This window comes from Apteryx rowi, unplaced genomic scaffold (genome assembly GCF_003343035.1).
Source record: "Apteryx rowi isolate R43461 unplaced genomic scaffold, aptRow1 scaffold_11, whole genome shotgun sequence".
Taxonomy (NCBI): domain Eukaryota; kingdom Metazoa; phylum Chordata; class Aves; order Apterygiformes; family Apterygidae; genus Apteryx; species Apteryx rowi.
Genome location: NW_020447308.1, coordinates 2,102,271 through 2,124,938, shown reverse-complemented (window position 1 = coordinate 2,124,938; position 22,668 = coordinate 2,102,271). Strand labels below are relative to the sequence as shown.

At 52.8% G+C, this 22,668-nt stretch overlaps 2 protein-coding genes across 6 annotated transcripts in view; one reads left to right on the top strand and one right to left on the bottom strand.

Annotated features, from left to right (window-relative positions):
• Positions 1-2,809: 2,809 nt before the first annotated feature.
• Positions 2,810-7,507, top strand: RGMA (repulsive guidance molecule BMP co-receptor a; the record flags this gene model as incomplete). The annotated part of the gene is made up of 2 exons (XM_026074385.1): positions 2,810-3,337; positions 6,154-7,507. Coding segments are annotated over 2 exons (1,239 nt in total), but the record flags the coding sequence as incomplete, so codon positions are not given.
• Positions 7,508-13,759: 6,252 nt separating this feature from the next.
• CHD2 (chromodomain helicase DNA binding protein 2) overlaps positions 13,760-22,668 on the bottom strand; it is a 63,904-nt gene continuing 54,995 nt past the window's right edge. For all 5 annotated transcript variants that reach the window (XM_026074518.1, XM_026074527.1, XM_026074543.1 and 2 more), the window contains 5 exons: positions 21,497-21,675; positions 20,208-20,307; positions 19,227-19,443; positions 18,519-18,768; positions 13,760-17,689 (listed from right to left, as the gene is read on the bottom strand). In XM_026074518.1, the coding sequence (XP_025930303.1) occupies positions 17,356-17,689; positions 18,519-18,768; positions 19,227-19,443; positions 20,208-20,307; positions 21,497-21,675 (1,080 nt within the window). In that variant the 3' untranslated portion in view covers positions 13,760-17,355. The remainder of the gene's footprint in view (positions 17,690-18,518; positions 18,769-19,226; positions 19,444-20,207; positions 20,308-21,496; positions 21,676-22,668) is intronic.

Sequence of the window (22,668 nt, the reverse complement as noted above, 5' to 3'; positions counted from 1 at the left end):
ATCAGAGCCCAGGTACCAGGTCAACAACTGTTATCCAGTTACCTCTGGCTAACGACCAGTTAAAGAACACGAAGGCTTTCCACAGAGTTTCTTGCAGGTTTAGTTTGGACGCTGCCGGGACAAAACAAGCCCTGTGCTCTCTGTGCTGTTGCTAGCATCTGAGTTTCTTAAACATGAAATTTCAAACCGTGAAGAACCTGTCACCGTTTCCTATTTGCACTTCACTCCTTTTGGAAAGAGTGGAGACAGGCTGTTTCTTGAAGCAGAACTGCGTAGTGTTTTATAGTCTCGTTCCCCCTTCCTGGTTTTCCAGCACCGGCTATGTTTAGGTTTCCAGCACTACAAGGGAATGTTTAAAACTAAAACATACTGTTGTCCCTGAAACAATACTGGGGTTTGTAACTTTCTTTTTAAACAAATCCGAAATGATTTTGGCACAAACGCATTGCCAGCCTCCTGCTAAACAAACCCCGAGACAGGAATAATACGTGTCCGCCTGCGAGAGGCACCGCAAAAGCATCTGGAAATGGTGGGGCTTTTTTTGCTCTTGTCACGTTTGGTGTCTGATCCCATCCAGTTTCCAAGCACTCTGAGGGGGTTGATTAAGAGGAGAGGAAGGAAAACACCATGAATTTTAAGTGGTGTGAGCCTGGGTTCACCCAGCAGGGCTCCAAATTGGCAGAGGCAGAGCCGCGGCTGCGTGATGCTCAATGAAGGCCATGTGCTTTCGCACAGCTGCTTTCAAGTCTGCTCCGGGGAAGCCACACTGCCCTGGGGAATAGGCATTGGGGAAGGGAAAAAAAAATAAAGGATCCAAAATTTTCTTTGCCTTCCTCCGGCTTGCCAGCACGCCACAGGGCCCCCGCCGAGTCGAGGCTGAGCGTGGTAGAAGCCCTGCCGGCTCTGCCTGCCGCCTCCGCCGGGAGCGCGCGCGGGTGGGCAAGGCGGCGCGGCGGCTGCAGGCACGGGYCCTGGCAAGGGACATCCCCTGCCCGAGCAGCGCCTGGCTCCGGTGCCGGCTCCCCTGCTCCCAACCGAGGTCGCTGCGGAGGGCAGAGGCACCCGCTCCCATCCAGCCCCCCAGACCGCGGCAGTTGCCGCTGTTTCCGTGGGCAGATCGCCTGCCTGCTCCCGGGGCTGGGCGAAGCGCGCGGCAGGCAAAGCAAGAGCTTCGCAGATCCGGCCTCTTCCTCCGCCCTTGGCCCTGCTGGTGCCCTGAGCACTTGCAGGAYGCAGCCGTAGTGCTGGGGTGCATCTTTGGGGAGACGCATGCAGAGCCATAAGCAGTCTGGCAAACCGGTTTGTGAAAGCTTCCCGGCTGGGCAGCAAACCCTTCGGTGCAATAGCCCCTGGGGAGCCCCGGAAAACTACTGACCTGCCCAGCAGGCTCTGTGAAAAAGCAGTATTTTTCCAAGCTCTCAGGATCGCTCCTGCCCTTTCAGTCTGGCATTTAAGCTGCAAGAGACATTTAAGCCCTTCGCAGGAGCATCAGCACGTCAGAGCTGCCCTGCACAGTGTCTTGCCCTTGTAAGTCCCAGCACGCTGGGAGTCTTCTCCTTGCTGATTTAGGCATCTCCAGCTTGCAGCTGATCTGTCACCTACACAGCTGAGGCTGGGGGCTGATTAGGGTTTTGCCTGTTTCTTTTCACACATTTCCCTTTGATACCCGTATCTCCACCCAGCTTTCCAAAGTGCGGAGGTGAGGGCACGGAGGCTGCCGTTRGGCACGCACCGTTCCTGGCGCTAATGAGGCTGCAGGAGCACCCGCTGTGTCAAGGTGCTTGGCGCAGATCGGGTGCCCGATAGCTCTCRGGGAAGACTCCTTTGTCCTGTGTCTGTCCTTCCATGTGCTGTGCTTCCCACCCGGCTCTYGGCCGCGCATTGGAAGTGGCTGACCTTGATGGCAACTGCAGCACTTGAAGGAGGGTTTTGTCCTGGGGCTTTGCAAGGGGGAGTCAGGGCAGAGGTGTCTTGAGCCAGTAGTGAGAGAAGAAGGGTTTGTACGAGGGGGAACAAACAGCTATAGGAGAGAAATGGGGTCAAGCTCATGACCTGGAGTCCTTATTCATCAAGCTGAGGGTGGCACCTTCTTTGGGATTTGTTGGACCAGCATGGGGCTGCCTTGGTGGCGTCAGATCTACCAGATTGGGTGCTTTCCAGCACCTGCAAAAAGCTCTCAGCTGTGCGTGTGCAAGGCACTGGTGCTGGCACAGAGCCTGCTCGAACATATGCTGTAGCTCTGTGCATCACGGTGTGCCTGGAGCATGGCGGCAGTGCCAGGGTTGGGCTTCCCCATGCTTGTGGATGGATAAAAGGGAGGGCACACACATTTTTGCCATGGTAGAAGTCAGTCTGAACACAGTGCACAGTAGTTCACGCAGGGTTTTTTTGGGCAACATAGCGTTATGAATGTCAAGCCTGCAAAAGGCATTAAAAACCCCAATTCATCTCCCCCCACATTAATGATCCTGCCTTATGCCAGCTAATGAATACATCCCATTCTTCCCCATCCTGGTTTTCCCTCAGGAGGATTCATCTAAAGGCTGGATGCTCTTTCCCTTCTTGGCTTAAAGTGGGGCAGGTCTTGCCGATTTCTTTAGCTTTGATGCATGAGAGTTGGGTCATGTGAGTGGGTCACATCTGGTGACTGAGGCCCCATCACGTGGTGGAGTCAATGTCATAAGCTTGGATCGAGGGAGGAAGACATGGCTTTTGCTGAGCCTAGAGCTGGATCCCCTATGTGCAGGGGGATACTAGCCAGGAGCAGGGATCCGAGTATTGATCACCTTGTGTTTTCTCTTCCCTCCTCCTCTCCCTTCCCTCAGTGACGTCTCCATGCAAGATCCTCAAGTGCAACTCTGAGTTCTTGGCAGCCACATCTGGCTCTCACCCCCCGGGCACGGAGGAGGCGCCCGAGTTCTGCACGGCGCTGCGCGCCTACGCGCACTGCACCCGCCGCACAGCCCGCACCTGCAGGGGTGACCTGGCCTACCACTCCGCCGTTCATGGCATAGACGATCTCATGGTGCAGCACAACTGCTCTAAGGATGGCCCCACTTCCCAGCCCCGGCTCCGGACGTTGCCCCCTGGGGATAGCCAGGAGCGCTCCGACAGCCCCGAAATCTGCCACTATGAGAAGAGCTTTCACAAACACTCGGCCACTCCGAACTATACTCACTGTGGGCTCTTTGGGGACCCCCACCTCAGGACTTTCACAGACAGCTTCCAGACCTGCAAGGTGCAAGGGGCTTGGCCGCTCATAGACAATAACTACCTGAACGTCCAAGTCACCAACACGCCGGTGCTGCCTGGCTCCACAGCCACCGCGACGAGCAAGGTGAGGGTCTGTGAGCAGAGGTGATCAGGGGAGGAGGCGCTTTTGAATGGCCTTGCCTTCCACCATCTTTCTCTTCCACGGTTTGTACATCTCCTTGAGGAAGATAAGACGGGGTGGGAGCCCCTCTGAATTCGTGAGTGGCCCTAAGTCTCAGATGCCTGCCCTGACTCTCTCCCCTTCCTCCGCTCCCAGCTTTGTTCTTCCTTTAAATGACCCATGCTTTCTTCCTGAGGCCTCTTCATGGTTAGCAGGCTGAGATGGTGCAGTTCAGAGGACGGTCATGGCCAAAGGGGTGGAGGGCTCCCATCTGGGGGACTCTAGGTAGCTGTGAACAGATAGACCAGGAATGAGGGCAGCAACTTCTGGGGGACAAACCCCAGTCTCGCTTCTCGTATCCCTTTCTTTCCATGCAGGGGCCAAAAGGGGACCTTCCCTGCACTTGTTGTCTCCCACTATCACCCGATCTCACTGTCCCTGTCCCTTACTGTCTCTGTTGTGCCACCCCTCTGCTGGGTGGTGGGTGCTGCCCTCCGAGCCCTTCAAAGCAGGAGAGCCCCATCTGGGAGCAAAGTGGGCGAGAGAGTGCAACAGGCCAACGCAAGGAACAGGTTGTAGCCTGCTGCAGGTTGCTGGTGGTTTAAAAGAGGTGTGGCTGCACCTTGGCTTTGGAGAGCAACATTTGGGGAGAAAAGCTTCAGCTCCCACACAAGCAGATACAGTCATTGCCAGCACAGGGACAGTGGTGGCTGTTGGCAGCCTTGGCCCATTGCCTAACATCTCCCACAGGCCCAACACTGCTCTGTGGTACCGTTACAGCTGTAACCAGTACTACACCCCTCAGATGTGCCGTTAATAAGCCCAGGGTGCCAGGATTTGKCTTCAGGGCATGCACATCAGCTGGGGCAGTGTGAGATGCTGGGCTTCCCTGCCAGGCCCCTCTTCTGATAGAGTTTTGCATCTTACCTAGAAATGCTGTGAAACAGGGAGCCCCAAAATATCCTGGCAACCGTGAGGTCCGGGGACGAATTCAAAGCAACTCTTTTCAGTTCTAGGTGTGACCTTCTCAGCGCAAGGTGGGAATAGCATTTTGGTTTTGATCTGTCCCTAATAAACCTCCTTAAGGAATACTTAATGTAGCTCTCAACATCTTTTCAGCTTCCAAATGGCATTAAAACCTGCTGAAGCCTTGCAAAGAAGTCTAGCTTGAGGGGGGGGGGGGGCTGAGGATCCCAGGGACCAGGGATTTCTACGTTAGATCCCAGGATGACCACTATCTTATGTGAATCTCTTTCCTCCTTATCTGCCTCATGGCTTGTGGTGAGGAGGGATGCAGCATGAGCTATGTAAAAAATTACTGGGTAATTCTTTGGCCAGAGGACCATGTGCTGTTGGAAAGGACAAGAGCCTCTTGGTCCATGGGGCTCCTTGTGGTTTTGCACGGCAGCCTCTGATCTACCCTTTTAATTTCCAGCAAGACACAGGGCTGTACATCAGAGGAAGTAGCAGAAGGACAGTTCAAGTGACAGGTCAAGTGACAGTGCAGCCTGAAAGCCAGGGAAAATTGGTGTCTCAGGAAATGGCTGAGGTGGGGATATGAGGGCTGCTGCAGGGTTGGGAGCATCTGGGACCTTGGGAGAAGAGTGCATGGGAGAGTGACATCTCCACGGCCCTGCACACAGCTGCTCTGGGCCCCTTGCGAGGGCATTGGGAGCAGAGGTTGTGGGAGCAACCAGCATGTTCAGCCCAGTCCTAGGGGAGTCTCATTTTTTCACTTCATATCCAGCCTTTGGGCATATCTGCCATGTGGCTGTTGGACTGTGGAGCTCACGGCTTACGTGTGGATATTGGAGTCATCTCTTTTCTGGCCCTGCCCCTTCCACAGAGCTCCAGCTGGTCTCATTCTGCCCCTTCTTGTGAGTCCACATGCAGGGAGGGGGCTCCCTTTTTTAACTTCTCCCTCAGGGAAAGAGGTGCAAGAGGAAGAACAAACTTGCTTTCCCCTCCAAGCAAACTCTGGTCTTCCTCTTCTTCATCAAGCCTCCCCCCAGCACAGCCTGCAGGAGCCAAGTAAGTGAGGGAGGAACAAGTGCAGTGAGGTCCCCCACTCCTGGAAGCAACCCAAGTTTGAGCCTAGGTTGCGGGTGGGGAATTGTCTTGGGCTCAGCCTTTGCTAGCGTCCCTCCACAGGGAGGCATCCGCACTTGAGCGTGAGGAATGCATGCATGTCTGCGTGGTTAAGATGGAGCATGGCATCTCCTCAGATCTAGAGGAACAGACCCTGTTTGTCTGCAAGTGGGCTGGGGAAGGGAGGAGGCCAGGCCCTTCAGGTCTAAATGCCATGAGAGCCAATGGATAATCTTCACCACCTCCAGGAGAGTCAGGACTCGTCTTCCCCTGCCAGCTGCCAAGCCCTGGAGGCGAGACGATCATATGTGCACAGGCATGCCATGACAAGCTTGTAATTCATGATACTCCACACAAGCCCCAGCTACAAGAGAGCTCTTGTGCTAGGCCAGGAGATAAGAGCTCAGATTCAGACTGTAGGTTTAGGTTCAATCCCACCTCTGGTTCTTGCCTCTATGCAACTTGCCTGCATGGTGTCCTTGCTTCTGTGCTGAGGCAGGATGACCTTGTTTGGGGGCCTAAAAGTGGGGGCACATCTTAGGAGGAGCTCCCTGCCATCTGCTGAAACCCCTGCTCCTGAAGAGTCTGAGCAGGCTGATTCTCCACTCCCGTACTCCTTCCTGTGGTGGCTGTATATTCCTTGGGTTGTCGGCACTGGTTGTAACGCTGTTCCTTTCTTTCCTCCTCCCCAGCTCACCATCATTTTCAAGAGCTTCCAGGAATGCGTGGACCAGAAAGTGTACCAGGCAGAGATGGATGAGCTGCCTGCTGCCTTTGCCGACGGCTCCAAGAATGGCGGAGACAAACATGGAGCCAACAGCCTGAAGATCACTGAGAAGGTCTCGGGCCAGCACATTGAGATCCAGGCGAAGTACATTGGCACCACCATCGTGGTGAGGCAGGTGGGCCGGTACCTCACCTTCGCCGTGCGCATGCCGGAGGAGGTGGTGAATGCTGTGGAGGATAGGGACAATCAGGGCCTGTACCTGTGTCTCCGCGGTTGCCCGCTCAACCAACAGATTGACTTCCAGACCTTCCGCTCCGCTCAGGCCACAGAGGGCCGCACTCGTAGGAAGGGGCCCAGCCTCCCCGCCTCCCCCGAGGCCTTCACGTACGAAACAGCCACGGCCAAGTGCAGGGAAAAGCTGCCCGTAGAGGACCTCTACTTCCAGTCCTGCGTCTTCGACCTCCTCACCACGGGGGATGTCAACTTCATGCTGGCTGCTTATTACGCCTTTGAGGACGTGAAGGTGCTTCACTCCAACAAGGACAAACTGCACCTCTATGAAAGGACACGGGACCTAGCCCCTGGCAACGCAGCTCCCTCAGGGCGTCCTCGGGCCCTCGCTGCCCTCTGGGCAGCACTGCTGTGTTTGAGTTGGTGTTGGTCAGTGTCGTTGTAGATGTTTACTCCCACGTGCCACATAGAGTGGGGAAAGGGGAGCAGGAAGGGATGACGCGACGGCGGTGCTGGACAATGAGAGGTTGGATAGCGGATCCAGCTGGGAGCTAAAGGATCGTCCTCAAATCTCAGCCCCTCTCTTCAGTGCTAGCCCTTCCCCTTCCCAGGTCTTGCCTGGGAGGAACGTGCTGCCCCCGGGACCGGTTAGGAGTTTTTGCTGGACCATACCTCACGTGGCGCTTCCTCACCTCCCCCTCTCCTCCTCCTCCTCCTCCTCCCAGTAGTATGGATGTCGGGGAGCCCCTGCCTCCTCTTAGTGCTCCCTCGTGGTACTGAAAATGCTCGTGGTGACTGTGATGTTGGCGTTTGTGACCGTGGCTTTGTGTTAGGGGAGCCGTGCCCACGAGGAGGCAGGACGGGGCTGGGCTTTCCACTCGCCGGGTGCTGCGCTCCAGTTTTCCTGCTGCGCTGTTAAAGCGCTCAGCCCCTTCCGCGGCCCATTTTGCACGCCCGTCTCTCGACGTAACATTGCTCCTTTGCAAGCACCGTTACGAAGCGGCAGATAGGGGCAGGGACAGCAGGCAGCAGAGAGAAACGGCACGGCGCTTTGCCAGTGCTGGGCTGTCCTGCTCTGGTGGCTGGTGGGCGCAAGGCAGCTTCTGGGTGCGGGGGGGGGGGACGTGCTCCTCAAGTCCTGGCTGGTGTTTGCTGTGGTTCGAAGGGCATCTCCTGTTTTAGCCTGTTCACTTGGCTGATTCGCTCAGTAGGTTTTATTCCTGGCTGCCTGGTGTCTGTGCCCAGACCCGCTGAGGACTCTTGATTGCAACAGGAGAAACCTGGCCAGTATTCAAGTAGCTTCTTTAACTTTTGCCCAGCACTGGAGGAGTTCCTTGTGCTGTTTGCTCTTCGCTCCCCTAAAATGGGCAGCAGGGAGGCTGGTCAGCGGGGAGACCCGATCTGCCCGTCTCCCAAGCCCCATGCCAACGGTGGGGCCTGCACCCCCTCCCGAGCGCTCGCAAGGGAAGCCCACGAGCCAGCCGGGCCCCGGGAGCGGAGTGGGAGCTTCGCTCCCTGTTTGTTTGCTGCTAGGTCTCTGCTCCTCTCCTAGTCCTGGGGCCTGACTTGCTACCCCATTTCAGACCAGTTGCACCTTAAGCCCTGCTGGGCTTGAATCTGAAATGGGGCAATGTTAGAAATCCAGCCAGGAGATGGGATGCAGCAGAGGACCCCCCCCCTCAAAAGCCCCTAAATGTCCATTCCCTGGCTCGAAACCATCAGTAATCTCCTTCCCCCCGCAGTGTAGGCTGCCCGTCTCTTCTTCTCATGCTCCTCCGTGGTTCACCTCAACACTCACTGAACAAATGGCGAGACCACCGTTGGTCTGCATCTTGGAGACCTCTTTATGGATTTTCCCTCCTTTCCTCAGTGGGAAATTCCCAGAAATCAGGCCCAAACCAAGCATCACTCACGGGGGCAGCACCTGTTCTCAAGGGTGGTCTCTGGGCATGATGAGACAAGCTATCACCAAAAGAGGGGGGGACAGGCTACACGCTTGGCAGTCTGAACTGGTGCCAAGAGGCAGCCTGATGTACATACTCAAAGTGACTATTCAGTGTGTCCTAACAGCTCTAGAGCTCCATTTGTAAAGCAGCAGAGAAATGCAAAATTGTGTCAATGGATGTAATTTATATTGTCTCTTTAATATATAGAGCCCTGGCATTGATCTCGTGTGACTGTACAGATGAAGAGATGTAATTGGTTTTTAAATGTTTAAGGAAAGAAAAGAAACAAAAAGATGTGTTTACTACTTTGCTCCTTGCTTTGTTTGCTGATGCCCCAGGTAGTCTGTTTAGGGAGATTTTAAAATAAGGATATCACAGTTTGGAGGCACTGAGGAGACCAACCACTGGACCGTGGCACTGGACGGTTTAATGCCGCACTGGGCAGCAGCTTCCCAATGCACTAACTGCTTGGCTGAGGCCAGGCCTTTTTGTTTCCTTTCCTAAATAAAGAGTCAAGTTTTTATCTCCCCTGGAAATTGAAGATGCAAGTTTTGAAAGCCAAAATTTGTCACTGGATAAAAGGAGACATTTGCTTCTCGACCTGTTACCCCATAAATGACCCCGCTAGGCAAAGCATCCCTCTGAGGAGACCTCCTCAAAGCAGGCTGAGCCGGGCAGCAGCATACTAATGGGTCAGTACTTCCCGTACGACCTCTGATTCCTAAAAAGCGGTCATGCTAAGGCGTGTTGCGCTGTGGTTTGGGGCTAATTTCCAGCCCAGAAAAGTCTATCATTATCTCATGGCCCAGTGCCCCTCTCCAGGTGAGCGCTCCAGTGGTGGCTGGCTGTAGTACAGCAGCTGGGGTATCCCTATTTTAGAAGCAAACAGTGAAGCACTTTATTTTGGTTGTGTTTGACCCGGTTCTGGTTAAAGGTGAAGTGTGGCCAACAAAGACCCGATACTTGGAAACAAAAAAAAATACGTAGGCAAGGGGGAGGGGGGGTGTTACGAGAAGAAGGTTCCCCACCTCCTCCCTGTGTTCAGACCCACGGGAGTGTCACCGCCTGTATATACTGTAAATTATTTATTGAGAGAAATGCAAGTAAAGTTTGAGTTTTTTTGACAATAAATTAGTGGGTCTCTTTTGTTCCCTGTGTGTTGCATTGTGCTGTCTGTCACCGAGGAGGTGAATGCTACTATCACCTTTTCTGCGTTCTCTCTAAAGCGGCTTTCTACAGTCTGCGACCCATGGACCCTCGGCTGCTCGTCTAAGCCCTAAAGTCTCATCATGAGAACTGCGGTCTGGGGTTTCATTTATCTACAGCCAAATGAGGAAAATAAAAAGGTGTGTGTGGGGGGAGGAGGCGAAGGTAACTAATGAGCCCTCAGAACTGAGCTTAGAAAGAGAGCACACTTGCAGCAACACTGCACAAGGCGGTCAGGTCTCCCTCCCCTCCTCACCCCAGAGGTCGAGAAGTGCAGATCCTGGCTGCCTTGGGCACCGCTCTCCAGAGCTGTCTCGCTCCCGCCGACTTCCGTCCCCGGCAGCACGGGCTCCTGGGACTGAGCACCTTCGGTCCCAACTCAGCTCTTGGCCCAAATTGGGTCTGTTACTGCCCTCTAAAGAGGGAAACCAAAACTACTTTTCTTTTTGTCTTGGCGCGCAATTTCCTTTTTAAAAAAAGCTCAAGGACTCCCAGCAGCGGGGGCCAGGAGGCTGTTACGGCCAAACAAGACATCGGTACGGCCAGAAGACACGCTGTTTTGACAAATTCAGGCAGAGATGTATGAAAGCGAAGCCCTGCCCGGGGCTCAGCCACCGTGCAGCGCCCCGACGCTGTGCCCAGGCTGCTCCCCGAGCAGGCCTGTAACGGGGACCTCTATTTCRGCAGAGCACGGGCTGGCCGCAGCTCTGCACTGCCGGCAGGCAGAGCTGGGGTGGGCAGAAGCCCTGACGTGGTGCYTGCGCACCATCCCCGTGCTGCACCCGCCGGGAGCACCCCGCTGCCGAGGGCCCCGCGCTCCCCTCGAAGGGGGCCGCCAGCCCTTCCTCGCGGGACAGAGCAGCTCAGGGCCTCCCGGCAGCTCCGCGATGGAGAAACCCTCCCGGCCCCTAGCAATAAGCTCGGCAAGGAGGAGAGAGCGAGCGCCGGCCCCTCGGCACTGGCGCGTTGCTTGCTTGCAGCCCGAATCACCCCAGCCTCCCTGCCGCTCGGCTCCAGAGACGCGGGACAGAAATGCAGCCCGCTGCGCTTCGGCAGCCCCGGACAGCGCAGTTTACGTTTCGGCAGGAGGTCAGCAGGTTTCAGAAAGAGCATTCAGCTTCGGAGAGAGCGTTAGAGCGCGGAGGAGCAGAGCACGGAGCCAACCCCCATCTCTGCCGTCGCCTCCTCCCCACAGCTCTGCTCTCTATCCCTTGGCACCCCCTTCCCGTTAGCGCCCCGCTAGTCCCTGCCGGCCTCTGCGCCCCCCCCCCGGCAGGCACTGCCGGCCCTCTCCCTTGCCGCTCGCAGGCCGCGGGGCCGGGGCCGTGGGGCTGGCCAGGGAGCAGCGCTGCGGTCCGACACCCGCTCGCAAGAGCCAAAGCTGCGAAGTCCCGTGAAAGCCGCAAGGCCGGCAGAGGGGCCTGGGGTTTGCCTCCCCCTGCTCGCCCGCAGGAGGTTGCCAGCGGCCTSCCGCCTGCTCCCTGGTGCCCGGGGTGACGAGCGGAGGCGGGAGCACACCTGCGCTTCCCGGCAAGGCCGGGTCTTGAGCCCAGCCGGGTGCACTGAGCCCAGGGCAGGGTGCACGGAGCTGGCCGCGGCCGCTCACCTGCTGTCGGGAGACGCTTGGTGCCGTTGCAAGGGGATGCTGAACCTCCTGGGCGAGCGGACGCTACCGTCTTAGCTAGCGCAGAGGGCCTCGCAGCTGCCCCGGGAAGCCGCCCCATGGCTGGGCCACCAGCCCTCGGGCAGCTGCTGGCAGGGAGCGTGCAGGAGCTCCGCGTGGGACCGCAGGCAGCTCCGGTCGAGCAGGGACGGCCAGGGCTGCCAGCCGGCTGCGGTGGCTCTTCGCACCCAGGTGTCTGGGACTGGGCAGGACTGCGGGCTACGGTTCACCCAAAAACGGCTTTTTGCTGGGAACTGGCTGCCCTCTAGAGGGTCAGCTCTGGCATGGCGTCAACTGAAGAGCGGGGTCTTCTCGGCCACCCCGTTGCCTGCAAGAGGCAGAGCTGGAGGGCTCCTGTCCTCGGTGGCTTTGCCCTCACCTCGGGGGCGACGGGACCCCTCGCTGTGCATCTGCCCCCTCGTTGCATCCAGCCAACGGCAGCGAGCTGGACGGGGCTCGGAGGGCTCCAGCGTGTGCTACRACGCACAGCGCCGATGCAGCCTCAACGTGGCCGCTGGCCACCCTGGCGCTCGGGACGGCTACCGCGCTGTGAGCCGCCTGTCCTTGCGGAGGGGATGTGCTCACCCGGTGCAGAGCGGGACCTCCTGGACCTGCTCGCCTGGAGGATGCGGCAGGTTACTTCAGGCCAAGGGATAATTTTTCCCCATGGGGTCCCTGCAGGAGCTCAGGGTTTAATTTGACCGGTTCCACCATGTCCGGCTGGTGTTTCTCCAGCTGTCCCATGGGTAGCAGATGATGTCCACACTGCATTAGAGAGATCACCTGCCTCAGGTGGACCCATAAAGCCGCGTGCCCTGGGCACGGCCGCCTCGGCCAGCTCTCCCGAGCCTCCGCGGTCAGGCGGGGCTGAGCTGGGCGAGCGTGCGGTCGCCCTGGAAATGCACAGAAACAGCCACGCTGCTGCCCGTAATTAATAGGAGCGCGCTCGGTGCCAGGGTGGCGGGACCTCGGCCCGGCAGGCTGGGCAGGTTGCTTCCAGTAAAAGGCACGGCCCGCTCCTGCCGCCAACTTGGAGAGGTCGCCACTACTGTAAATCATCAACACTCAGTTATTGCAGCACTTGCTCTTAAAATAAAATCCCCTCGAGCGGCCCTGGCTGTTTGGGGACATGAGGGCTGTCGGCCACGCTCGCCTCGCGGGGCGCAAACACCGGGAAGAGGCTGGAGCACCCCAGGTCACCCCGCAAACAGCTCCTGTTCCACGYGTTAAATCTCAGAGCAGGGTTTTTTCCCCTTCCTCTCCCAAGTTTGCCTGGGAAAGACCCCCCGAGCATCGCCAGACACCCTGACGGTGGGAGAGCCGGTGCTGGCCGGGCAGTCCCAGCACCATCCGCCGGGGCTGACTCGGAGGCGTAAAAAGCAACGGGTGCTCCCGCGGCAGGGGAACGCAGAGCCCCACGCGACAGCCTCCCCTCCGCGGGGACACGCGCGGCCGGGCGCTCGGCTYGGCTCGGCTCGCYCCCCRCGCCGCCCGCCTGGGCCTCTCGCGAGCGGAGACGCCGCTCCCTGCCAAAGCGCTGGAGCGAGCGGCTGGGTCAGTCTTTCCATTAGGAAATCCATTTGTCAGGGGCACATAACTCAGCTGCGAAATCTCACTCCTGGCTGAAACTTGGCTCCGCTCAGAAGCAGGGGAGGTTGGAAAGGCCTGAATCCAGTGGCTACAGGTGTGAAAAGTAAAAGCCCTTTTTACAAAGAGCTCTTATAACTTAGGAGGAACAGCTTCAATCCCTGCACCGGGTCCTGGCRGGGCCCAGGCTGCATGTGTCTCAGATTAAACAGGAGGACGAAGCTGCTGGAGACCAAAGCGAAGCAGCTCGCAGGCTGCTGTGCTGGGCACGTAGGATGCGTTCGCTCCTCGTCTAACAGCCCGCGAAGCTCCGAGMTGATGTGCTGCTCTTGCCCAGGCGCAGGGAGAGAGGAGAGAGGCATACCCTGCCCCAAAGAGGCTGGGGACCGTGCAGAGAATTCCACTGATACGTGGGGAACGCCAGTCCTCGCAGAGAAGAGGGAATTCTCTGAAGAAAGTGTCAAAAAGTTTAAGCAACCCCAGGGATCCAGAAGATGGGTGTTGGATAAACATATTATAAAAGTCAGTCCCATCCTGGTGAAATCTTGGTTGCAATCAAGGAGGAAACGCATGGCTTCTCCCACTCAGGTGAAAATTCTTCTCTGAAGCAGTTCTCAAGTCTGTATTAGCCCTTTATCACTGTAGGCTGTGTAATTATATAAAACAGCTGAGAAGAACTTGAGTTGAGACCTTGAACTGCAYGGTGAAAATACCCATCCTCGGTGGGTATATATACTCATCCTACGGAGATGGGTCCTGAGATCCCATGACATCTCCAGTTTTAAGCACTCACTCTGTGGTTACAATACATGCACCGAGTTTCCAACCTGGCTGCAGCTTATCAAAGGGCTATAGGACACCACCAGGCACATCAAGCTGGCGAGGTTCTGAAAATCTCAGTAACACTTTTTAATATACAAGAATCAAAAGTACAGCAGTTTTACAATGTAGGAAAATTTAATACATACTATATAAACAACATATTTACATCAGAAATCACTAGGACAGTGGCATTTTTTCACAAATATAAATTAATATTAATTACTGTTTTTAGTCAACAGGTTTAAAAGTCCACAATTTTACAGTAAGAGTCCTTCTCTCCCCGGTGGGGAGGTGGAGGTCAGGAGGAAATGGGTGAAAGCAGAATAGTACTTTTGTGTGGATCACTTAAACTGTTCATAAGGACTTCAAAGAGCTGTTAAGCATCCACTTCAATTGGGCATCACATCGCCTGTCTGCAGCAGCTTTTAGTCTGCAGGACTTCCATCATGTGAATTCATAACTTTACACCATTTCCAAAAGGGCTAAGCTGAAAAAAAAATTTTTTTAAACAAAACAAAACAAAMMMMCCCCCAGAAAGTTGCTACTTGCAACTTTTCCTGCAAAGAGGCTAGAGGAATCCTGCAGCTGGTTTGGAAAGAACAGCTGTACCAGATGTTGCCACAAACACTGTAGTGAAGGTTATAGCTGTGGATCTGTTCCCTCCAATCCCATTCACATCCAAGTGACTACATCTGGTTATGGTCCCTATTTTGAGGGGACATAAAACACAGGTGTGTGCTTGGGAAGGACTCTTTCTCCCCTGTCTAGTTTTCCAGGTTAAGGCCAAACCCAGTGAAGATCCGCTCACCATGAGAGAACAGAACTATGTGACTGGTTAGTATCAAGCTAACGTGACAGCAGGGGCAGCTCTTCACCGGATATGGATAAAGCTTTTGGTGTTGCCCTGGTTTCTAGAAGGAAGCCCCAAACAATTTCATGCCTGGAACCCAGGATAAGTAGAACCCCTCAAATCTAGACATAGAAAATACCTCTTGCTGGGGTTCAARGTCTTCCTGCACCAACCATAACACTGGTCTGGCCAGTATTGCCTTTTGCTGCAACTGTATGGCACAAACTTTCCATCACGATAGCACCGCTTTGTGAATGTGAATGAAAAGAGCAATTCCTCTTTGCCCCTCTGGGTGAGGAGGTTTCTTCCATGTTCACATTAAAAGCTAATACCGCTGAAAAGAAAGGACCTCTTTGTTGAACACCGCAGCAGGTGTGCCTGTCAACACACCTTAGTGAAAAACACAGCGGAAACTCATTATCTCAACTCCTCCTATCACCCTTCAACTCCAGTGGAGACCATGGAAGACTTGCCTTCTCCTACTACTGCACAAATGCATGTATAACACTTTTTCAGGGCAGTGCACTGCTGCCTGCATGCTTTCACCTCTACAGAAGCAAAACTGCCCTGCTTCTGGTAAGTTTGGTGGAAAGCTCAGAAAAGAAGAAAAAAAAAGAAAAAAAAGGGAGCAGAACACTTCCTTGCCTCCCAGAGCCATGATTTGATGTCTCTCTACATCTACCTTGAGATTGGCCCCAAGAGGCCTCCTGCTTGTCAAAATTCTCATTGATGGGACATATGAGTATCACAGCAGGGGGTTAAGCAAACCCCAGCTAGAGAGAGCAAAATGCAAACATGCAGCCAGGCGTAGGTCTTCTTGTGGCACAATGATGGGCAATCGTGCAACTGCTCCGTTGTGCAGCAAATCATGGATGCTCTCTTGAAGGGTTTAATGGGACATGTGCCCAGTTAAACCAGTCGGCTCAGAATGGAGTGAGCATACCATGATCACAAGGGATTTCAAGGAACGTAACTCCTTCAGCACCAAGCAGATGGGAGACGCAGGGGTTATTAGTGTTGATTTGTGTGCGGCCTTCCAAAGTACTAGCTGCAGTAGGCACAACAGCTGCAAGACAGGCAAGCCAGCCCTGAACACCCATCTCCTCTCTGTCTTTCAGGGAAAGGACATCACAGCTTATTAGGGTCATATACTGGCATCTTTGAAGGAGGCCCAACATTTGCCCCCTACCAAAAGGAGCAGTGTGGAACCAGCCTGATCTTTAATACTGAGCTCCAGGAGATGAGACGCATCCCCAGACACCATGCTCTGAGCAGCCCGGCTGCTTTTTAGTCTCCAGGGATATGACTTTATTAATGAAGAGCTACAGCCTAAAAAATCACCCAGTCTACTTCTGGACAGCAATCGGTGCTGTAACCACTATCACCGTATTACAGTCTCTAGGCTGGACATTATTCTTCATAATATACTGTGATTCTAATACTTGGATGAATATTTGCTCTGAAGTCCATTCAGCTGGACTGCAAACCATTCTTCTCCCTCTGCCTGTACTGGGTTCCTAAGACATTTGCTCCAGGAATTTTTAAGTACCAAGAGTCCTGAACTCCTCCCTCTCCCTCTCTTCACTTAGGTGTTAGGCCCTCAGGCACATTTCCAGTTTAGAGAGTCAGATCTTTCAGTGCAGCTACCTTTACCAACTCAGAGTTACTGCTGCTTGCTGAAACGGTGGCAGGGAGGTAACCATTCACTGGACAGTGATCAGTCCACTGGATTCCTATTTAACTCTGCTCTACCCTCCCTTAGGTTGCAGTAAAGGTTTGTGATCACTGTTTTGTGAAGTACAGAGAGAAATGGCTTGCACAAAGACTGGGGCATTTCAGTGGCAGGGAGGTTAGGAGCATCAGGATCCCCAAATGCCTAGAGCCATCTTTTGCCCTGGTACCTTGCTGCTTCCAGCCAGCATGGTCTGTATTAGTTCCTGGACCATCCAAGCTGCCAGTGTCAGGAGAGGAGTTTTGTTATGAATTCCTGAGCCTTATCCACTGGGAAATACTGTTCTCACCCCAGTTCCTTTCCTACTGCTTAGAAGTGAGCTAAGCCTTGACTAAGGAAGCCTGTCTCTTCTTCACCTATCTCAAGCCCCCTGGAGCCAAGATTCACCCAGTTCCAGCCCTGGAGGTGGGTGGAGGACTCCCTGCACCTCTTCTGTTGCAGGGGACGCAATGGCACTCAAAGCAGAGCCAGTTTCTTGAAATGGATAAAGACATGAGAAATGCTAATGTGGCCAGGAAAGCAATGGATTGTCACCAGCATGGGTCCAACTCCTTTGGAGTCACTCTGCAGAGATGTTGAGCCCCCCTTTCAGCCAAACCCTGTAACAGGAAAAGCTTGTCTCTTGAAGGACTCTCCTGTCTCTCCTTGGAAATATCCTCCCATTGCCCTGTGCTGGTTACATGCAAAGCCCAGCCCAACCAGTTTATCCCCAATTCCAAAGCAGCATCTGTCACGTAACATCAAGTCAGAGCAGGCATACAGCCATCTGCACAATCTAAGCAGCATCAATCCGCCTTCTTTGTTCTGGGGAAACTCTGCGGCTGGGAAAAATTCACTCGGGTCCATCAGACCAGGGAAAACAAAACCAAAGCAAAGGATGTCACCCGTTCCTCCCAGCAGGCAGCAAGCCTGGTTCCAACGTTCAACTGGAGAAGGGGGGAAATGAAACCGGAATCCAGACCAGAACTGAGAGCTAGGGAGAACCCTCCTCCACCTGCTCCCCCAAAATCCTCCTTGACCCGCCAAGATGATAGCAGCATGTTCAGAGTTTCTGATTACTGGTTTGAGAAACCAGTCGCTGTTGCATCAGACCAAATATTTCGGACGTACACTTCCCCCTCTTGGTCACTTTATGTTTTCCGTACATTCCAGTTATAATCTGGATTATTTTTCTGTTCTAACGACCTATCCAGGGGTGACCGGTGATCGAGGGGTGACTTGGAATCRTGAGGGGATTTCTGAGATGGGGGCGAGCGAGGGTCCGACACTGCAGGGTGAGGTGGAGGGAGAGGCTGTTTATAGTCTCCCGATTTGTCTGTGTGGAAGGACCGGTAATGGTCCGAAGGTCCTTGGCCATGGTATCCCATGGGTGGCCTGTGATCAGACATCCGTCGGAAATCCGGCTGGTGGTAATTCTGAGGCCTGAACTCATCGGATCGTCGACGCTTGGAATCATGATGGTGCCTGGAGAGAGAAAATGAACGAATGGAGATCGGTTCCCCGTAGTGCTCATATAGTCCTTCCCGTTCCGAGGGAGCAAAGGATGGCTATTTCTGTCCCTGGACAATGCAGTTAAGCAAGTTCATAGCCTTAGAAAAGGCTGACAAACTACTAGTAAACCAAACCTCCCTGTTTACCTCTCTATCAGGCTAATCTAGCTGCTTGCATACCACTTTATCCATTGCTGGGTGGCATGCATAAGTGCCTTCCAGCAGAGTAGCTGGCATACAGCACAAAGGAGGGAACACGAAGTCATGGTGCCTGGCTGGGACTGCAAGGAAAGGAGAACATCATCACCTAGCTGAGATCTACCAGAAGGACATGGGATCTTGCTGCAGCCCAAGCCTGAAACAATGAGATGCTACAGCAAAATGAAAGCCTTGCCCAGTGACAGTCAATGACAGCCCAAAAGAACAAACTCAGCTCAGCAAGCAAACTCAGCTGACCTTGCCTTTAATGGCAAGCCCAAATGGTACCGTTACTACCAATAATCCTACGTATCACTGAACTGCTACTCACAAGGGTCAAAGGGTCTAAGATCAGGCAGGCCACTAGCCTAACATGGCTAAGACAGGCCAGTTCCTGCACCCCTGGGCTGCTTATGTTGGCCTCACACAACAAATGAACTTTTGTTTTTCGCTGTGTGACTCTGGGCTGAGACTCAAACTCCCAATGCTGAATCCACAGCCTATCTCCCTCTGCCACCTGCCTGCCCCAAGGAAAGCCTGTCCACTGTGGCTGGGGGCATTGCTGCAAACTCCTCCCAGGCTTTTTGAGATAAACGAAGAATTACCTGTCATAATAATCTCGGTGGCCTCTGTGGTCTCGGTCACTGTTGTACTGTTCATAGGGCCTCTTGCGGGAGAGGTTATTTGGTCTGTAGTTCCCAGAGCTTCGATGGGGCTCTCCGCGAGATCGCCGATCCCCATAGTGGTGGTCTTTGTACCAGTGCTGTTCATACTGGTGATGCCGCTCCCCACCCCACACCTGGTTGCTGTTGCCGCCATAGTTGAACTTTCGATCCCTCTGCCAGTCTCCTCGGTCTGCAATGAGGAAAGCAGATGACAGTCTTTTGTACTTCATTTAAGTCCGTTACTTCTTTGCTGAACTCTCAAAGAAATAAGAGCAGTTTACCATCTYCCTGTCTGCAGCACCTTTTACAAATTTCACGACTATTACTGCGTCCCTTTAGCTTTCTCCTCCCTTAACTATGTGGACCCAATTTTATTCTTTCAATTTCTTTATCATTATTCTAGCCAATCTTTTTCTGTCCTGTTCTTATACTCTTTCATCGCTGCATCATCATGTTTTCCAGTCCAGCAATAAGTAAAGTGAAAATACATGTTCTGTCCCATTATCTTGTTATACTCCATCCTCTCCAACAAGAGACCTATGTTTTTAAACCTGACCAGACCCAAGTCCTGGAAGATTTGTGTCCAGAAGCAAACAGCCATTAGGTTAGGAGGGATAGTTTTCTCCAGTTTCCCAGTGCAGGACTCACCTGTGTTGCTGAAATGTCTCTTGTTGGGATGGCCGTAGTTGTCACGCGGGTGCCCGTGCATTTGCTGCTGGGCATGGGAAGGGGGCATGTGGAGCTTCTGGGAATGAGGATTGTGAGGCACGTGAGACTGAGACATCACAGAATCGCGGCTGGAGCCTGATGGCTCTGGGCGGAASGGCTTCTTCATGCCAGACATGTCCTCCTTCTTCTTCTGCTCCTGCTAGGYGCAAGGGAGAGGGTTACAGCTCGACCGCTTTTCCAGCAAAAGATTCAGACTATGTGAGCAATGGCCTYGTCTCTCAGGCTCTGGATTTGTCTGGACATTCCCTGCACTGTGGGCCACCTGCTTCTTCATGAAAGTTTTGTGAATTAACTCTGCCCAAGTGTGAAACCAATGGCCATGGTGCAAGTGTGTAGGGGAGGACAAGCAGAATTTTGCCCCCACAGGTCTACCTCTATATCCTATCTCTACAGGGCAGCACCCCCAGCCTTTTCACTCTCGTGGTCARCTCAACATGATGTGTCACACCAAGCAATGCTTTTTCTTGGTCAAAATAGCCAGGGCAAARTAACAAAGGTGACCAGTGTCTTTAGGTGAGAGAGGAGAAATTCCACRTAAAAGAAGAGGTAAAAACAACCAGGGTTGTTTGGATTTTAAGACAATTACAGTGTGCCAATGACAATAAAGAAAACCCATGATAAAGAGACGGTAGGTATTGACATTTCAAGTGTAACAAGTTTTAAAGAGAGCATTAAAATCTGCCCTGCAAAGCATAGGGTCAGAGCAGTGCTAATGAACTTTTCAGGGGAAAATAGGTCTTTACAAGTAGGTTGTCAAATTCACAGAGTCCTTTTGGGACCAGAGCAAGGAGCAACTGCAATAACACAGATCCCACCAGCAAAGATAGGGCAGAGAAGAGCAGAAAAAACTCTGCTGTTCATGATTTCTACCTCACTAAGGGAACATGCATCACATCTCACCTCCTCTTCCTGCGATCTTTTCTTATGAGCCATCTTGTAGAGTTTGTGCAGTTTTCTGGCATCAAATTCTGTGAACTTTGACACAAATATCCATAGGTTCCTGGAAGGACATTAACATTTTCTGTTAATTGCTAAATGAGCATTTTAACTGCCATCTTCCTCACTGGTCTTCTAAAAACARTTGGTAAAGTTCCTCCAGCAGATGACCTAGCTGTACCTACCCAAACCACTGTGTTGCCACTCCTTGGGCGGAAGCAGAACTTCCCATGGTTAGATTCCTACCCAGAGGTCCCTCCCATTCCAACACAGAGCACAAGAGAGTCCCAGCCCTGAAATGCTCAGACCATACAGATAAGACCAAGGAYGGGAAAAAGGAAATTATCCCCTATACTTTACTGACTGGAACCAACGGAYAGAAACAGTACATAAGGTCTCACAGTCAGTCTCTGACCGAGCTGAGAATCAAGCCCAGGACTCTTATGTACAGTTTGGCAGCTCAACTAGAAAGTTGCCTTTTCTCTAAAACATTCTGAGGCTTTACACTATGACGACTCCTAAGTGCTTGCAAAACAGTAGGGGCTGTAAAGAGGAGAGTGGAGGAGATGGACCCCCTTCATCCCATATGGGAAACTGTCAAGATAAAAAAACAACAGCATGCTAAAGAGAAAGGGCCTGCAGCTAACTCAACCTTTGATTGTTACACTGGGAAGACTTAAAATCCAATAGCCTCTTCACCACTGACACGTTTTCTTACTTTGTCTAATCACTAAGCAGGGCAGCTTTCAGCTTCCCATCTCCGCTTGCTYTCCCGCACGATGTGCAGGATCATGCCAATGGCTAGTCCATGGTTCAGAGATCTCTTCCCAGCTCTGAACACGCAGAAGTGCCCAGTACTTTGTCTACACAGGGGCTGAACCATTTAAAGGCCTGCTTTCCAACCAACATCAAATCAGTTCTACCCTCAGTGGAAAACTTTCTCCTTCCAGTTCAGGAGAGGATGTTCCAGGATCTTTTGAACCGAGCTTATCAGAGTAAAATAAAGGGTTTTGCGCTGGTTRAACTAAACTAATTGAAATGAATTTAAGCGAAATCAGCACAACATGCTGATGCAGACAAAGCCCTTGTCTGAGACTGGTCAAGGATTGAGTGGGCTAGGGAGTGCAACACTACTTGCACAAGAACATGTTAATAAGAGCAAAATAGSACACTTACCACATAAAACCCAGCAGCCTTTGAGTACAATTTTAAAATATCACAAACCAGTCAAAGAAAACAAAATAATCCCTCACCTTCTCCATAGCTTGATATGATCCTGGTCAGTGTAAGCTTTAAGGCACTCAGAGATGCGGTCCCCAATTTTTAGGAGGCAGTTGCGTGTGTGCTCCAGCTGTTCTTGAACCGTCAGTCCCTTATCAGGCTTATCTAGTTGCTTCAATGCTTTCTTCACCGGTCTCATCCTTTCCTTGCACTTGAACAAGCAACAGAGAGCAGAAGGTGATTCATYTGGCAAAGGGCTCTACACTCTGTTCTCTTATTAACCAGACAGAGCTTGAAAAAGCTCATTAGCACGAGGTATTAGCTTTATCTGACTGCTAGGCAAGGAGAAATCAGCTGTGAAAACAGCAATTTGTTAGACATGGTACATAAAACTCAGAAGAGATGAGAGTCTCCCCATCTCCCCTGCCCTCTTTTTAGAGGTGAATGATTTGCTTCACAAATAGTAAACGCACACAGCCTGCTTGCCATAGCAGGCAGGGAAGCGTAACTGAGCATTTACATGCTGAACAGCCCCAGCTGAATGAGTGGTCACTCAATAACCTCCCTGTCCATCCAAACCTGTGTTTGTTTTAATCTACTGCTTTTACTGAAACTGGGAGACATGAGATGAAAGCACCATCTTTTTCTATGTGCATCAACACTTCACACAGACAGTAAATCAGACGTGTCTACTGCCTGACTAGGTCTTTCATACGCCCCAGAGGGAAAATTAAAGAAAAAAAGCAGACAGAGATAACACAGAACATGTAGGTCCTAAATTTCAAATTACAGTACTGTTTTTTAAAACTGACGAGATTGAGCCTTCTGTCCTTCCCTCTGCAAGTCAGGCTGAGAAGAGTCTATCGTGACAACTTCTACTAAAAGGCTATTTTCACAACAAGCCGTGCAGAAATGTTTGTTGCAGGAGCATTTACACAGCTAGGGAAGTTCTTACAACTCCATAACAACTACAGCCATACAAGGTCACCCTCAGGAATCCTCCTGTGTTCCCTTGCCTAGCATGGTCCCAGTAGCTCCATGGCTGCTGTGGGAGAGAGACTCCCACAAAAGGGTACAGGGTCATCTTTAACACAGGGTTGTCAAATGAGCAGTAGGAAATTATCAGCTCAAGGCAGAGAGCCCTTCAGCATGTTGTGTTGGCATGCTGCCCTCCCCTGCATCCCYGGCAGAGGGAGGGGATGAA